Source organism: Phacochoerus africanus, chromosome 1 (genome assembly GCF_016906955.1).
Source record: "Phacochoerus africanus isolate WHEZ1 chromosome 1, ROS_Pafr_v1, whole genome shotgun sequence".
In the NCBI taxonomy this organism is placed as follows: Eukaryota; Metazoa; Chordata; class Mammalia; order Artiodactyla; family Suidae; genus Phacochoerus; species Phacochoerus africanus.
In genome coordinates, this window is record NC_062544.1 from 150414727 (window position 1) to 150427613 (window position 12887).

Sequence of the window (12887 nt, forward strand, 5' to 3'; positions counted from 1 at the left end):
TCTTGACCTTGCTAATTGACCGCCTCCTCTCTGCTGCCTGACCTTCTTAGACCTGGTTGTGAATCCTGGGGACACATTTTTGAACTGGCGGTGGGCAATGCCCTCTCCTGAAGGGGTATAGGCCCCTGCCTCTCACAAGGTCCCCACTATGAGGCAGCCTGAGCCCCTGCCTGCACAAGAAGCTGCCTTTCAGTGACAGACCTCAGATGGTGGCCCCTTGGTGACCCTGGGCCCACGAATGGCTGCCCTGCAACCTTAACTCTCACTCCCAGAGCCACCCCTGTGTCCTAAACCATCATTTCAAGAAGGCCGCAGTGAAAATCCACATATCTGCAGGGAAGGGTGTCCCATGGGCTCACTGTCACATCCCCCAAGCACCACTGACTCCTCCATGCCAGGCACTGTGCCTGGCACTGCACACAAGGCAACGTAAATACAATCATACCCGTTTACCAGATGAGGAAACTGAGGCTGAGAAGGCGCGGGGGGAACATGTTCAGAGACAAAGAGCAGCGTGGGATGTGTTTCTCCAAAGCCAAACACAGCCCCTAGGGGGCTCTCACGGACACTGCTGGGGAGGCAGTTAAGAACCCTGCTGGGCGGTGGGGGAAAGGCAGAAAGCCGGGATGCCCAGAGAGCAGCATGAGTTTGAGTGAGGCTCCCACGGCTGAGTGTTTACGAGGCACCAGAGGACCTCGGTTTCACTGTGGGAGGCAAGCTCGCCTACCCACATGCTCCAGGAAGCAGAGGGCATGGCGCAGGGTTCAGGCTTTTCTGGCCCCTTTTGGACTCTCAGTGACGGCCCGGCCAATGACCACCTTGAACCCTAGACAGAGGTATGAGCCCATTCCCAAACAGCCTATGTGATGTGTCACTCCTGGGCCTTCTGAGAGCTCCATGCCCCAGGCCAATGCCACTTCTGTTCCCAGTGCCCTTCCAGTCCCACCCATGGCTCCCTTTGGCCTGTCCCCTGTGGCTGTCCACCTCCCCTTGCTGAGGACAAAGCCTTGAGTGTTGGGACAGACAAGGTCTTCCAGGTGCCCTGGGTCATCTCCCCTCCCAGGGTCCTGCAGGAACACTTTCTGGCCAAATAGGTGGCAGGTCTGACGTGAGGGTGTGAAGGGCTCCCAGCAAAAAGGGAGCTTTCCAGATCCAGGTTCCTGGGGGGCAGTACCATCTGGGGGGCCTTCCCTCACTCTGTACATACCTGGCTATCCAGTCCAAGCAAGAGAAGCATAATAAAAAACAGGATGGACCAAAACGTGGGCAGCGGCATCATGGTCACAGCTTTCGGGTAGGCGATGAAGGCCAGGCCAGGACCTGCCGGGAGAGAAGAGGGGGAGGGGGTGGGAACGTCAGTGTCTGAGCAGCCTGAGCCTCAGAGCCACACCAGACACTCAGTCCAAGCCCCAAATGCAGGGTCTGTCTCACTCTGGACTGGGACACATGGGGCACAGGTGGGGCCCCGTTTTAGCATCTGTCTCCTACGCAGCAGCACAAGTGGCCTCCTCTCACACCAGATTCTGAGTGGTTATTGGGGTGGGAAATGGCGCTGAGCCTGGGACTCAGTCCACCAGCTTGGAAAAGGGGGGTCTCCCAAACCACAGAACCATACCAATGTTTGCTGGAAGGAAGAAAAAATGGGGAGTATTCTGGTCATCTGACTACTGACACCCCATTTGCAAAGAAAAGCTTTCTGCTAAAACACTGCATGAGTGGCAAGAAAAAGAATACAGAACCATGCCTTGTGGGGCCGACGTCTCTTCTAGGTGCATCTGTGCACCCACTGGACCAACAACACAGCCAAGGCCCAAAGCCAGAGGGCGGCAAGGGCGGGGCAAGACCCCAGGCTGGGAACCCCGGCCTGCAGCCCAGTCCTCGACCCACCACCTCCTAGCATCACCACGCACGCTGGCAGGGCGCAAGAAGCAAGGGGCAGGTTCCCATAAATGAGCCCCAAAAGGCTTCTGCTCGGATTCTCGGGTGCTGACCCTGCCTCCCTAGGAAAGTGGTCTGGTCTCCAGGAAGGGCCCTCAAGGAACTGGAGGTGGGAGCCCCACCAGCTCTGCAGGTACCTCTGGCTGGAAACAGCCTGGAAGCAGACGCGGGGCAAGGACTGAGTGTAACCGAGACCTGTGGGTCCACGAGATGGTTGGGAGCCATAAAAGAAAGGAGGCCTATAGAGCCTGGGCTGAAAAAAAGAAAGTAAAATCCACAAAAAAAAAAAAAAGTCAAGAAATGTGAAACAAAAAGGGCTGGAGGGTAGGCTATTCAAAACAGGTATCAGAAACCGAACGTATGGTCTAAGAATGGAAAAACAACAACAACAACAAAAAAAACCTGAAATAAACTGGAGCCAGAAACCACATCGCACAGCGTTAACGACACGTGTGGCGGCGAGAGCCAGTCTCTTTATGTCTGGAGTCCCCCCCCCCCGACGTGTCCGTGACCATGACTGTGACCATGACCGTGTCTTCGGAGGCGGCGATGGTGGAAACCCCCTAGAAGTGGTGGAAGGGTATTCGTCCCAACCACAAGGCCCTAGCTGGAGCAGGAACCGCATTTCCACCCAGCTGGGGCCCCCTGGCCGGACTGGTAGGCAGCACTGGTGAGGAATTGATCCAGCCGCAGCGAGACAGATGTAAAATGGGGCTCCCACCCCACCCCCGCCCTGGGCCTGAAGGTTCCGTTTCTGTATTTCAGTTTTGCCTTTCTTATGCCAGCCTCTGGGGGAAGGTTTGAGCGCCCTTCTCTGCAAGCACACGGGTGGGCGCTAGAGAAAGACGCTGGGAGACACCACAGCGGCTGGAGTCCCTCGGGCTGCAGAGACGCCCCAGCCCCGCGCTATGCTTCATTTGCACTCCGCTCGGCTAAATAATTATCTTGTTCCAATGCACGTCACTCCATATGGTGCTTGTTAAAAGCTTATTAGCGAAATAATCACCCTTGATGTGTCGGCTGTTCAGACATCACCGTGGGGAATAAGTGACAAGGTCTTTGAAGTGGACAGGAATAATCAACAACTTAGTTTAGTTTAGCTTGACGATGCATTCATACATGAGTGTCTAGCTGTCCACAGCGAAAGATCTCTTTCATGTATCGATAGGTTATCTCCCACTGCCAAATTCCCTCCATGCTCCTGGTGAGTCCCATCCATCAGATTGGTCTGCCAGCCCTCACTGAGAAAAGCCATCTGCAAAGGAGATGTCCCTGTCTCCCCTTCATCACACTGCCAGGGGCGTGGCTGTTTCACTTCTGGAACTACTTCCTGCATCCTCGGTCTCTGGCCCACCTTTGGGAGCACTCAGGGAAGGAAAGCTGCATTTGAAGGTTCGGATCTGGGCCCGGGGGCAGGGGAGGCTGTGTGGACTTGCCAATCCCCTCCTGTGGCACTGGGGCCGGAGGATGGGGCAGGGCAGCCAGCATCCTTGCCAAGGGAGGGGGAAGCTGCTGGGGCTCTGCAAGGTCAGAGGAAGCCAGGTCGTCTTACATGGGGAGGTCCAGACGTTGTTGCTTGTGTCCAGGGTGGGGTGGGAAGCTGGAGGGGAGACATTCTCAGGGCAGAGGGGCCTTCCCAGCACATGCTGGGCATCCTGTCCAGAAGATTCCAGCTCAGTCCCTAACCATCCCAAGCAAAGACCTTGCCCTCAAGCTGGTGGCCTTGTCCGCAGAGCCGACATCATAATGCCTGATTCTGAGGTATACCTAACCTCAAGACTAGAGTCCCTGGCTGGGGAACCAGGACCCTGGCCCTTGCTTCTGACAAGGGCAAGGGTGGTGCCATGTGGGGGCCACAGATATGCCTGACCCTGCTGTGATCCTGGATTTGGAGCCTCAGGCTCTCCTCTGGGCCTGGGAAGAACCTCAGCCCAGGGCCTTCATTGCCTCCAGAGGGCCCCTGAGAGGTCATGAGAAGTCAGGAGGTCAGGCTGGCAATGACTGTCCTCAAGTGACCTGAGCAAGAGGGGGGGAGGGCAGAGAAGCTGGAAGGGTCTGGGGCACCTAGGATTCCCCCTTCCACATGGGAGCCCCTGCAGCTTTGGAGCTGCGGGTGCAGCCCTGGGAGCACCCACAGGCATGTCTTAGAACCAGGGCACCTGTGCTTCTGAGGCTCTAGGGTCCTAGCAGCTGAAGACCTCACAATTCTCAGCTCCATAACTATCTTGTTGGAACCCCAGGATCCCAGCCTAAGACTCTGTGATTCTGACTCTCTCCATCTGCAGGTATCTTATGGAGAACAGCCCACAATGGAGCCCACACCCCAGGAGAGTGATGGCATCCCACCACCTACCCCCAACCTGGACCTGTCACCGTCCCAGAGGCTATCTGGCACACCCATGTCTCTCCCCACCAGGGACCTACGGTGGTGCCTGACACAGGGCAGAGACTTGGCAAATGAACACACATGGGTGGAATGAATGAATGGGTTTGCTTAGAGGGGGCGCGCTAGAAGCAAAGTGCAAAATACAGAAACCAAAGCTGAGAAGGTGGTGATGGAATGCCGATTGGTGGCTGACTTGGGCCTGAGTTAGGAAAGTGGTTTCTGTTGCTGAAACCAGGAGCTTGCTGGGGAAGGATGGGGGAGGGGGAAACGACCACATGAGAGCAGCTAAAAATTCCCCAGCTTAACCAACCCCCATGTTTGGCTGCCACTTGGGCAAAATTGCAATGGAGGTATTTAAAATTCAGCTTTTGAACTCTTCGATACTTGGGGGATGTCTTGGTGGTGGTGGGGGTTCATTTCGGAAACCAGGCTCATCCCCCCCAAGCCCCCTGGGGGTCTGGCTTCATGCCTGCAGTACTCGGCTTACACACTAGGTGGCAGTGCCCACCACCACTGCCACCGATACCACCATACCTGACTCAGCCACATCAGCAATGTCCACCCCTTGCTCTTGTGCCATGAAGCCCAGGATGGAAAAAATTGCGAAGCCAGACACAAAACTGGTACCACTGTTCAGGCATCCCAGCAGCATACAGTCCCTATGTTACACATATGTCAGGGAGCAAGTTAATTCACAACACAAGGAAGACACGCTCCCTACTTCTCTTTTTTTCTTTAAACATCATCATCATTCTAAGGTCCACAAGGCCCGCTGGCGCGACACTTGCCTGTACGAGTTGTACTTGTACTTGTTGTAGCTCCCCAGCGAGGTCATGGCCCCCAGGCAGATGGCGTAAGAGAAGAATATTTGGGTCCCAGCATCGATCCAAACCTAGGGCCGGAGGTGGTAAAGAGAGAGAGAGGAGGTGTTAGAGCTGGGTACCTGGAGGCGGCGGTGCTGGCCCTGAGGACTGTGCCTCAAAGTGTGCAGATTCTTGATGCAATTGGAGTGCCTGTGCTAGAATCCGAGCAGCAAGGAACCCCGGAGTCTAAGAAGCCCCTGGTCACTCAGCATTAGGGTTAAGAGGCTGGGCTTCTGAGGCACAGGGATCTGGATTCCAATGATGGGACAGTCATGGGCAAGTAGGTATGATGCCTGGAGCCTCATTTTTCACATCTGTAAAAGGAGCTCCACTGCAGGGCCCTATGGTGCTATTTTGCAAGTTCCAAGAGTTAAGATTCAGCCCAGTGCGAGACCCAGGGTGAGACTTTAAGTCAAGGCTGCCAGCATGACTGTAATTACTATTGTCTGGGGACCCCGAGTTGGGAAGGAAATTCCTGAATGGATTATGTAGGCAAAGCTGTTCTCCAGAAGCTTCATCAAGCAGCCCCTGAAGGTCCTGTGATGATGGTCAAGCCCCTCCCTCCTCCCCCTTCCTGGGACAAGAGGATAGAGGGGAGAGATGGGATGCAGCAAGAGCCCCTGGGGGCCACCACAGGGCTGAGGACCCTGGGGACAAAGGAAACCTCCCCAACCTGTCTCCACCCTCTGCGGTCATGTGGCTAAGTGCCTGGAGGTGGATGAATCTGCCCCCCAACCCTCCGAGAGGTCACCACCTCTGAATCCCATCCTTAGCTGCCAGGCCACCTCTCCCACCCTGAGACACAGCCCTCAAGGCCACTGCGGGCTGAGGAGACTTCTCTCCTTTACCTGGTGCAGCACCTAAAGGGGCCTCTATAATTTGCCAGCCTCAGAAGCCCTCGACACAAAATGATACACACCGCCGGAATGGTCCATGAGTGCTGCGAACAATCTGCCACAGCCCAGTGGAAAAGTACCAGGGGCCGATGGCCTGGCTAGATCTACATGCCGAGAACTTTAGAACCCGCTCCAGCTTACTCTCCCCGCCCCCGGCCCTGGGCAGGAGGGAGGCCAGGCTGCCCCGCAGTACCTGTGGGTCCTCCAGGCGGCTGATGTCAGGGTACAGATAGAACTTGATGCCCGCGCCTGCGCCCGGCAGTGTCAGCCCACGGACCAGCAGCACCAGGAGCATGGCGAATGGGAAAGTAGCCGTGAAGTAGACAACCTGAGAGGGACAAGAGGGTTCAGGGGGGCCTGTGGCACCTGCTGCTTTTAAATTTGAGCATCCGCTCCAAAGCAAGGGTTCTGGAGCTGAGCTTGATGTTTCACTTGCTGGATGACCTTGGGCCTATTGCTTACCCACTCTGGGCCTAAGGTGCCTCACCTGGAACTTGGGTATGATTCCAGGACCTACCCCTCATAGATTCACTGAGATTCTGTGGAAAAAAAATCCTATAAACATTTAGAAAATACAGTGGTGGACAAGACAGAGGACAAATTGCCCTGCCCTCACAGAACTAATATTCCAGTGAGTGAAGAAGAAAATGCACAACATAAACCTTAAGTGTGTGTGCAAAAGGCATAGGTCAGTCATTGGCCTATAGCACACAGTACAGGTTGGCTAACACTACACCTGCTAGTGTGATGCATGGTTCAGAATCAGTTAAGTGTGGGTTTTAAATTCCCACTCTGTCCCCTCATGTGCTGTGTGATCTTAGGCACGATGTTTAACCTCTCTGGGCCTGTTGCCTCATGTGTAAAATGGAGATAAGAATAACAGAAGGCCCTCATTAAGGGGTATGCTGAAGATTCAATGGAATGATGCTTGTAACACCATCAAAACAGCGCCTGCACGTAGGTGCTCAAGAAACGGGGCCTGTTGTTGGCAACATGGTTGTGCAGGAAGCACATGAACTTCAGGAGAGGAAATGAGGCCTCTAAAGCCTCGATGGGGTTGGGGGTGGGATGGGGAATACCTCCGCCTCCCTGGGTCATGTCCCAGACAGGCCTAGGTCAATGCAAGGAGGAGCTCAGAAATGACCTGGGCTGGGCCTTTCCATCCCCAAGGGCTAGCCCCACTTTCTCTCCTCCTCCTGTCTCCAAAGGCCTCGGACATCCTGTGGTCTCAGTTCATGGATGGATCTTCCCATCTCTTTCTTCAACATAAGTTTCCAGGCAGGGTTTATACCTGGGAGGAGCTCGAAGGGGCCTGGCTCAAAGGACAGGGAGATCCTTATGTTTCCAGCAGGGCTCTGGCTAAACAACGGCTCCCCTGGGTGCCGGCCCACTTCACGCTGACCACGCCCCCAAATCTGTATGCTGGTCATCTTGCTGCTGGAGGAGGAACTGTGGCTGGGTAGGGCTCCTGGCCTTGCTGGGGCCACCACTGTGCACAGGGCCTCTGCTCCAGAGCAGGCGGAGATCAACACCTCGCTAGAAGCCAAGGCAGGAGGCATGTGACCATGCTGGGCAGGACATGGTGACCGGCAGAGATGCTGAGACTGGCGCACAGATCTCCCAACTCCTTCTGAGGGTCTTGGGGGCTGGGAAGGAACCACTACAAAGTCAATGTGCCCGTTTTACAGGTGAGGAAACTGAGGCCCGGTGAGCAGGATGAAAGTGCCCATGGTGTTGAGAGGGCAGTGTCAGGACTCTGCAGGGTGCACTTCTGGGGCCCAGGCAGGTATCTGGCACCAAAGGAGGGTGACAGAGCCCTAAACCTCGCCCAGCTGTCAGAGGAGCCTGGATAGAACACAGGTCTCAACTGCTGAGCTCCCTTTGAATAGAAACAGCCAGAATGGGGCTCTGGAAAAGGGCCAGAAGGAAGATCTCAGGGTCCACCAGGCTCAGCTGCCCTCGGTTCATATCACCAGCCAGCACTTATTGAGCACTTACTATGTGCCCGATGCTACTCCAAGTGCAGGAACTTTCATATACACATGGTCCTGCCCTCACCCTTGGAATAGGTTTCATTACTATCTCCTTAAATGTGAGGAAACCAAGGCTCAGAGAACCCGTCATTTGCCTGTAGGTCACACAGCACTTAAGTGGTAGAGTGGGGACATCCCCAGAGCCTCCTCTAGTAGCAAGAGCACAGTAGTAAAAAGCCCTTCAATGTCTGGCAGTTTGTTCAATCCTCCCAAAGACCACAGGGAAGCCGGCCCCCCAGAGGCCTCCAGGGCTCGGGCTGGAATTCAGGCTCAGCAACAGGCTTGCAGTAAGACCTTGGGCAAGTTACTGCCCCTTTCTGGGCTTCATTTCCCCACCTGGGGGGGCTTGGGCCAGATGGGCTCTAAGGTTCCCCCTAGTCTTGCCGCTGGGCAAGAGGGGTGGAATCGCTGAGGGGCAGGGGACCACCCAGACGGGGGTTTGTAGCCACCTCTGCACTCTCCCAGCGGGATGGCATGGCCTCAGCCCCCTGCTCACACTAGCAGCGGCCCTTTTCCCGTCTCTCCCCTGGGCCTCAGTTTCCCCAGCCGCCCTTCCTGTCTTCTCCGGGGCAGATGTGGAGGGTGAGGGTGGGTCAGGAAGCCATAGATGGGGAGAAAGAAGAAAGAGGACCAGTCTGCAGGCCGTTCCTCCCTTCCTGCGGACAGGCCCCGCCTGGGAAGACAATGGCTGCTGACAGCAGGCTGAGCAAGGGCAGCCACTTCAAAGCTGGCGGGCCCCCACGCTGGGTGATTGGCTGTGGCCAGAGAGCTTTGTGTCAGGGACAGGACACCTCCGGGGTGGGGGTGGCTTCCCTAGTTTCCACGTATTTAATTTGTTTCACAAGCACTTATGCAGCCAGACGCTATGCTAACAGCTTTATGCATGTTAACTCATCCTCTTGGCTCAAGGTAGGACTGTTACCAGCTGCCTGTCTAGATGAGGAAACCAAGGCCCAGCAAGGTGACATCAGCTGCCTGGGGTCCTAGGGGCAGTAGGTGGCAGAGGTGGGATTTGGTCCAGGCTGGCTGGCTTCAGGTGTGTGTGTGAGTGTGAGTGTGAGTGTGTGTGTGTGTGTGTGTGTGTGTGTGTGTAGACATCTGTTCTTCCCCAAACACACAACAGGACAGCCCACCTGGTCACACCACCTCAGCTGCTTCTTTGGAAAGACACCCTTGTTTTGCAGAATTTTCCACTGAGGATAAGTCCCTGAGAGCCATTCTCTCAGCTTCTCTATGACTCCCCCGGGATCCTCGCGGGAAAGCGGCTGGTGCCAGCCGCCGCCAGTGGGCCTCTGGCAGGGGCCCAGCAGGCTTTGCCACAGGACATGGTATTTTTCCACTCTTGCTGGCAAACCTCTGTGGTTCCTCTGAGCCCTCGACCCAAAAGCCCTGTGGCTCAATTGCCCTGGAAACTTGCAAAGACACGGCTTCCTCATTCCCTAGGGCTGGTGGGGAGAGGGTGGCCGGCCAGGCAGGAGAAAGATGGGGCTGGTCTTCTGAGCTTCCTCTGTGGGGAAGGCCTGGGCAGCACAGGTCCCACATCCCAGAGACTCAGGGCCATGGGTCTGTGCCCTGTACTTGGGTGGGTCCCCAGAGTCCTCGCAGCACCTTGTGAGTGGGGGTGGGGCATCGCTGGCTCATTTCATACAAGGGGAAATCATGGTGCAGAGGAGGGAAGGGACTGGCACCTTGTCATGAGGGCTGTGGGGTAGAGCTGAGATACCAGGTCTGGCCCTGCCGGCTGCCCCTGCTGGTTTCTAAGCATGGCACTGAGGTGCTGCCCTGGAGGCTGGTGATGGAGAGGCCAGGTGGGATCCCATCCTCCTGGCATCCATAGGGCTACACTGCCCATGTAAAGGACTGGGCGTCACACCCAGCAGAGCAGGGACAGGCAGCATCAGGCCTGCACAGGCTGACGGCGGAGAGCAGGAGATGGGTAGGAGGTGGAAGGAGGATGCAGGGCACTGAGGTTGAGAGCTGGGCTGCCCGGGATCAAATCTCAGCTTGGCCACTAACAAGCTGTGTGACCTTGGGCAAGTTAATTAACCTCTCTGAACCTCCATTTCCCCATCTGTAAAATGGTAGTAGTAGCCATACATACCTCAGACGTGAGGAGATTAAATGAATTAATAATGAGAACAGTGCCTGACACACATGTGCCACAGTGTTTGCTGCCTTTATCATGATTTGTTGAATGAATTAAGCCACAGCATATTCTGGGCTGAGTTTCAGACCCTCAGAAGGCTATTACAAAAGAAGGAACTGAGACCCAGAGAGGCAAAGTGACCTGAACTGGGAATCTGAGCCCCCCAGGTCCGGGTGCTCCCTCCTTTCACCCCTTACAGGACCAAGGTCAGCCACTAGAGCAAGGCTGTGGCCAGGATGAGGCCCATCCTGCTGACCGTGGGCCCAGCCCCCCACAGCAGCCATGAACCTGGTCTTTGGCCAGGGCTGGAAGTCAGGGTGGGTGGGGGGCGGGCAGGCTGTGGCTTGAGGAAGTCCCCCCAGCCTCAGTGTGTTTGTCTTGGCTTCTCCAGGCTGGCCCTGGCTCTGCTATTGTTCTGGGAACCACACCCACCCCTGGGGGCCTGGGGCCTGTCTCTGGGGGCAGGCAGAGGGATCTCTAGGCAGTCACGTCTTCACCCCGCCAAAGGTGCAGCCTGGCACCCTCTCCTTTTCACTTTGACTATGTTCTCCCACCCCCTGCACTTGTCTCAAGCTTGCTCACTGTTGCCGGTGGACATCAGCCTCATCCGTCAGACTGGGGAGTCCCCGAGGGTCTGGTCAGACATAGCTGGGGTCTCTGCATTGGTTGATCTCTCTCTAGACCACACAACTCACCCTTCACTTCCTTCAGTCTTTGCCTCCAAGTCACCTTCTCGGTGATCCTTGGCTGGCCACCTAGTTTAAATTGCACCTGACACTCCAGTTTTCCTTCCCACATGAACCTCCTGGAGCCGTTGTCACCATCTGACTCCTACAGAGTTTACCCCTTCCCCTTGTTACGACCAACAAATCTATCAGCTCCTGAACAGTAGGGAATCTGTCTGTTCTGTGCCCCCTGGACCCCACCCCTACATCAGCACCTGGCAGGCAGCAGCATAAGTGGGCATCCCGCAGTGCTGCTGGGACCAAGTCACAGAACTCCCTGACAGGCTGGCCTCTCCGTGAGGAAAGAGGCAGAGTGAAGCAGGGCTTGGTGCTCACCACCCAGCCTGTGTGCCAAGCACTGTACTAGGTGCTTACACAACTCGCTTTAACCCCCGCCCATTTTCTGGATGAGGAAACAGGGAGACGTGACCTGGGACAAGTCCCTTAACCTCTCCCAGCTCAGTTCCCTCAAGGTTTAAAGAGAGGCGGTGATAAAATGGCTTGCACACAAGATGGAAGAGGAAACAGGACAATACTGGTGGACTTGAGCTCCAAGGAGCACGGGACTAACGCTCATCCCCTCTTCCTGCCTGGCTGGGTAGGTGATGTTAGCGGGGGTGGTGGTGGGGAGGTGTGTGTGCTGCTCAGACTGCTGAAGCTTGGGCAGCTTACTTTCTGCATGGGTTTTAGGGTTGCAGATGCTCTGCTCCAAGAAACAGGCAGACAGGGTAGGGGGCTGAATCTGCCTCTGCAACCCGGGACCCACATCCTGTCCAGCAGGTGCCTGAGGACCTCCTGGGATCTGTTCAGACCCATGACTTTGCTGAAGGGACTCTATTGGGAAAATATGGCCCTTAATTCTAAGTTCTGCTCCATCAAAAGCCCCTTTTCAGAAGGACTGCAGCCTCTGCCCATCACTGTCCCTCAAATGCCACCTTAACTTACCCTTTTGACCTCTAAGGGCTTTCTGATCTTAAGAGATTTTCCCCTATGGAAATTTGAATACTGGGGGTCAGGGATGATGGGGGGTGGGGTGCGCATGTAAAGACAGATCAGCCAACACCTTTGCTGTGACCTGGTGCCCTGGGTTCATACCTGTGATCCCAACAGAACCTTCTGCACAGACTTGTGTCATCAGAATGACCATGACATCAGCCTGTGTCTCAGTCACCAGGAAATTTCTCAGCTCTGTTAATGGGTAACACTTTAGTTATAGGCTAACATTTTCATTATTGATAATATACCAGCTATACCTAAAACCTGAATTATAAGCCAACACTTTAATTATCAGCTACCACCTCTGTTAATAGCTAACATCTCGGTCATCATGTAACACATTAAGCAGCAGCAGATACTCCAGTTACAGCTAACACTTGGGTTAACAACTAAATATCTTGGTTATGAGTGAAAGACTTAATCATCAGTGAAAGCTTTCCTTAATAACTCACATCTTAATTACCAGATGAAATGTAAGTCATAAGATAATTTAGTGAATCTGACTTAGCAGCAAAAATCCCAGTCAGGGCTGCTCAAGCCTCAGTGTGTACTTGGATTATCTGGGGATAGTATCCAAGAGTAGCCTGTGATTCGGTGGGTCTGAGGGCAGCCCACAGGTCCGCATTTCTAACAAGCTGCCAGGAGCTGTTGATGCCGCAGGGGTCCACGTGGTCAGTGAACAGCTGGTCATGAACAACAAACACAGCTCCCAGCTAACTTATCAGGAGCATCTCCACTCATGCTAACATTTGCACTACCGCCAGCTCTTTGATGTGGGAACCAGTGGAGTGCGGGAGCTTGTGTAGGCTCCAGAGAGCTGACCGCTCCGTTGGCAGGAATTTTTCAAAGTGGTTGTTAAACCATCGGTAACTTAAAGTTGGACCTGATGGAATGAGAGCATTTA

General features: G+C 54.9%; 1 protein-coding gene across 5 annotated transcripts in view; it reads right to left on the reverse strand.

Moving 5' to 3' along the window:
• SLC6A6 (solute carrier family 6 member 6) overlaps positions 1-12887 on the reverse strand; it is a 77706-nt gene that overhangs the window by 12240 nt on the left and 52579 nt on the right. For all 5 annotated transcript variants that reach the window (XM_047781766.1, XM_047781784.1, XM_047781747.1 and 2 more), the window contains 4 exons: positions 6277-6411; positions 5113-5216; positions 4859-4983; positions 1208-1320 (listed from right to left, as the gene is read on the reverse strand). In XM_047781766.1, coding sequence (XP_047637722.1) covers positions 1208-1320; positions 4859-4983; positions 5113-5216; positions 6277-6411 — 477 coding nt within the window. The remainder of the gene's footprint in view (positions 1-1207; positions 1321-4858; positions 4984-5112; positions 5217-6276; positions 6412-12887) is intronic.